At 45.2% G+C, this 4,703-nt stretch overlaps 1 protein-coding gene across 1 annotated transcript; it reads right to left on the bottom strand.

Moving 5' to 3' along the window:
• Positions 1-236: 236 nt before the first annotated feature.
• LOC308081779 (scavenger receptor cysteine-rich type 1 protein M130) lies at positions 237-3,908 on the bottom strand (the record flags this gene model as incomplete). The annotated part of the gene is made up of 7 exons (XM_080423403.1): positions 237-247; positions 365-604; positions 921-1,220; positions 1,305-1,610; positions 2,131-2,430; positions 2,518-2,823; positions 3,806-3,908. Coding segments are annotated over 7 exons (1,566 nt in total), but the record flags the coding sequence as incomplete, so codon positions are not given.
• Positions 3,909-4,703: the final 795 nt, after the last annotated feature.

The raw sequence follows: 4,703 nt of genomic DNA, 5'->3' as shown, positions 1-4,703 counted from the left end.
GGAGATGTAATCTTCCATACAAGTTGACGTGTAAAACCTGAACTCCTTTTTATAAAAACAGCAGAGCCACAGTCCAGCTGTCTACACACTACAGCTGATGAGTTCTGGTTCCACTCAGATGTACCAGTCACTGGTCTCCACTCTCCCTGGTGTTTCATCTCCAGTCTACCAGTACAGTAACTGGCTCCTCCCACCAATCTGACATCATCAGACTCTGTAGAGAGACAAGAGAGTAATCAGTGAAACACTAAAATGTTCACTATAAAATAATAATCAAATAATGTAGTTTGTCTTTTACCTGAGCAGGTGAGTCCAACAGTCTTGTCAGGTGAGCAGGTGTTTCTAGTTGAGTCTGAGGTCCCACAGTCCAGGAGAACAAACTCGTCACCTTCACACTGGAACTCTTTGGTCCACATTGGAGCCTTCACTTCTCCATAGAGCGCCCCCTGGAGGACTGAAGGAGTCCCACATTCAAGCTCCCTACAGACCACCTCTGCATCCTGCTGGTCAAAGTCACCTTCACACACTGAGACCCATGACTGATTAGACTTCACCTCCACTCTGCCTGAACATGAACTAGTCCCATTCACCAACCTCACAGACTCTGAAGAGAGAGAGGGGGGGGGGGGAGAGTGGGGAAGAGAAGGGGGGAGAGAGAGATACTAGTAAAGGTAATGAATTAATCCATTATAGATTATATTTAACTTGACCGGGGCCCCACAGGGGTATTGGACACCTTACTTTCCCCATCTACACCAAATCTTTCTGGCCTACAATAGTTGATCTACAAGCTTTGTGCTTTATGTGAGCTTGTAGATCAGCTACTTCCGGCAAATGTGTGCCACATAATAGTGTTGCTAGTGTTCATGTGGTTAATAAATGACTGTAAAGATTATTGTCATTGTTGAAGTCATTGTTACCTGAACAGATCACCTCCAGTCTGAAGGTGGAAGTAAAAGACCCATTTGTTCCACACTCCTTCAGCAAAGACTCAGAGCCAACACAGGGAGATGTAATCTTCCATACATATTGAGGTGTAAAACCCAAGCTCGTTCTCATTAAAACAGCAGAGCCACAGTCCAGCTGTCTGCACACTACAGCTGATGAGTTCTGGTTCCACTCAGATGTACCATCCACTGGTCTCCACTCTCCCTGGTGTTTCATCTCCAGTCTACCAGTACAGTGACTGGCTCCTCCCACCAATCTGACATCATCAGACTCTGTAGAGAGACAAGAGAGTAATCAGTGAAACATTAATATTTTCACTATAAAATATTAATCAAAAAATTAGCGTGTCCTTTTACCTGAGCAGGTGAGTCCAACAGTCTTGTCAGGTGAGCAGGTGTTTCTAGTTGAGTCTGAGGTTCCACAGTCCAGGAGAACAGACTCGTTGCCTTCACACTGGAACTCTTTGGTCCACATTGGAGCCTTCACTTCTCCATAGAGCGCCCCCTGGAGGCCTGAAGGAGCCCCACAGTCAAGCTCCCTACAGACCACCTCTGCATCCTGCTGGTCAAAGTCACCTTCACACACTGAGACCCACGACTGATTAGACTTCACCACCACTCTGCCTGAACACAAACTAGTCCCATTCACCAGCCTCACAGACTCTGGAGAGAGAGAGAAAGAGAGAGAGAGGGCGGGGGGGGGGGATTTCAGTACTTTTACTTTCGTACTGTAAGTATATTTTAATGCCAATACTTTGGTACTTTAACGCAAGTAAAGCTTTGAATACAGGCCTTTTATGTGTAACAGAGTATTTTTTGTATTGGGTATTACTACTTTTACTTGAGTAAAAGGACTGAGTACTTCTTCCACCACAGATAGATAATAGACGGACGGACGGACGGACGGACGGACGGACGGACGGACGGACAGACGGACAGACAGACAGGTTTAACCAGCATATACTTGACCAGGGTCCTACAGGGGTCTATACTAAGACCCACTTTTACCCCTCTACACCAAATCTTTTTGCCAAGAATGGTGGATCTACAAGCTCTGTGAAGCATTGTGAGCTTGTAAATCAGCTATTTTAAGCAAATGCTCTCCCCAGAATTGTGTTGCTAGTGTTCATGTGGTTAATACATGACTGTAAAGATTATTGTCATTGTTGAAGTTGTTTGTTACCTGAACAGATCACCTCCAGTCTGTCAGTGGAGGTAACAGAACCATGTGTTCCACACTCCTTCAGCGAAGACTCAGATCCAACACAGTGAGATGTAATCTCCCATACAAGTTGACGTGTAAAACCTGAACTCCTTTTTATTAAAACAGCAGAGCCACAGTCCAGCTGTCTACACACTACAGCTGATGAGTTCTGGTTCCACTCAGACCAACCATCCACTGGTCTCCACTCTCCCTGGTGTTTCATCTCCAGTCTACCAGCACAGTGACTGGCTCCTCCCACCAATCTGACATCATCAGTCTCTGTGTAGAGAGACAAGAGAGTAAACAGTGAAACACTAATATTTTCACTATAAAATAATCATCCAAAAAAATTGCTTGTCCTTTTACCTGAGCAGGTGAGTCCAACAGTCTTGTCAGGTGAGCAGGTGTTTCTAGTTGAGTCTGAGGTTCCACAGTCCAGGAGAACAGACTCGTTGCCTTCACACTGGAACTCTTTGGTCCACATTGGAGCCTTCACTTCTCCATAGAGCGCCACCTGGAGGACTGAAGGAGTCCCACAGTCAAGCTCCCTACAGACCACCTCTGCATCCTGCTGGTCAAAGTCTCCTTCACACACTGAGACCCACGACTGATCAGACTTCACCTCCACTCTGCCTGAACACACACTAGTCCCATTCATTAACCTCACAGACTCTGGAGAGCGATAGAGGGGGGGGGGGGGGGGGGGGGTTGGGGGGGAGAGAGAGAGATTTGAGTACTCTTACTTTCGTACTGTAAGTATATTTTAATGCCAATACTTTGGTACTTTAAAGGTTTAATGACATTCACTTTTACACCACATTCAAAGTCTTTGTCCTGGTCCTTCAAAAGTGTACAAAAAGTTTTAAGTGAAAATTCCATTCCAGTGATCAATGGCAGGTGTTTTTCTCCCACATTTCTAAAGCCTTTTCAACTGCAATGAAAAAAGAAATCTTTGCCTGCGGGTGTCGCTGGTGAGGGATTTTGCCTGTCAATCATCGCCTCTGCTCCGCCCCCCCCAAAGGAAAGGATAGGGGAGGGGAGGGGCGAGGAGGAGAGTGGGCGGGATTATTCGACAGTGACCTCACTGTCGAAGGGCCAAGCTCAGATTACTTTTCAGCCTGATTATTCAGAAAACCCCAGACCACAGAAAATCCACTGAATGTTCTAAGTTCAGTTTTTTGGGTGTAATTGAGGTCATAAAACCCCAAATAAAACATTGAAAATAAAAAAAGTGAAAATGAATGTCATGATACCTTTAACGCAAGTAAAGCTTTGAATACAGGCCTTTTACGTGTAACAGAGTATTTTTTTTGTATTGGGTATTACTACTTTTACTTGAGTAAAAGGACTGAGTACTTATTCCACCACAGATAGATAAATAGACGGACAGACGGACGGACGGACAGACAGACAGACAGGTTTAACCAGCATATGCTTGACCAGGGTCCCACAGGGGTCTATTCTAAGACCCACTTTTACCTCTCTACACCAAATCTTTTTGCCAAGAATGGTTGATCTACAAGCTCTGTGAAGCATTGTGAGCTTGTAAATCAAATATTTTTGACAAATGTTCACCCCAGAATAGTGTTGCTAGTGTTCATGTGGTTAATACATGACTGTAAAGATTATTGTCATTGTTGAAGTTGTTTGTTACCTGAACAGATCACCTCCAGTCTGTCAGTGGAGGTAACAGAACCATGTGTTCCACACTCCTTCAGCAAAGACTCAGATCCAACACAGGGAGATGTAATCTTCCATACAAGTTGACGTGTAAAACCTGAACTCCTTTTTTTAAAACAGCAGAGCCACAGTCCAGCTGTCTACACACTACAGCTGATGAGTTCTGGTTCCACTCAGATGTACCAGTCACTGGTCTCCACTCTCCCTGGTGTTTCATCTCCAGTCTACCAGTACAGTAACTGGCTCCTCCCACCAATCTGACATCATCAGACTCTGTAGAGAGACAAGAGAGTAAACAGTGAAACACTAATATTTTCACTATAAAATAATCATCAAAAAAAATGTGCTTGTCCTTTTACCTGAGCAGGTGAGTCCAACAGTCTTGTCAGGTGAGCAGGTGTTTCTAGCTAAGTCTGAGGTTCTACAGTCCAGGAGAACAGACTCGTTGCCTTCACACTGGAACTCTTTGGTCCACAGTGGAGCCTTCACTTCTCCATAGAGCACCCCCTGGAGGACTGAAGGAGTCCCACAGTCAAGCTCCCCTACAGACCACCTCTGCATCCTGCTGGTCAAAGTCACCTTCACACACTGAGACCCACGACTGATTAGACTTCACCTCCACTCTGCCCGAACACAAACTAGTCCCATTCACCAACCTCACAGACTCTGGAGAGGGATAGAGAGAGAGAGAGAGAGAGAGAGAGAGAGAGAGAGAGAGAGAGAGAGAGAGAGAGAGAGAGAGAGAGAGAGAGAGAGAGAGAGAGAGACAGAGACAGAGAGAGAGAGAGACAGAGACAGAAACAGAGAAGGGGGGATAACTTTTAACAATCCAATACAGAATGATAGAATCAATGTATGTTGAAGTCTGAAGA

This window comes from Gymnoscopelus braueri (genome assembly GCF_963280865.1).
Source record: "Gymnoscopelus braueri genome assembly, chromosome: 3".
Lineage (NCBI taxonomy): Eukaryota > Metazoa > Chordata > Actinopteri > Myctophiformes > Myctophidae > Gymnoscopelus > Gymnoscopelus braueri.
Note: the sequence above shows the minus strand (reverse complement) of the source record. Positions and strands in the feature narration are given on the sequence as shown.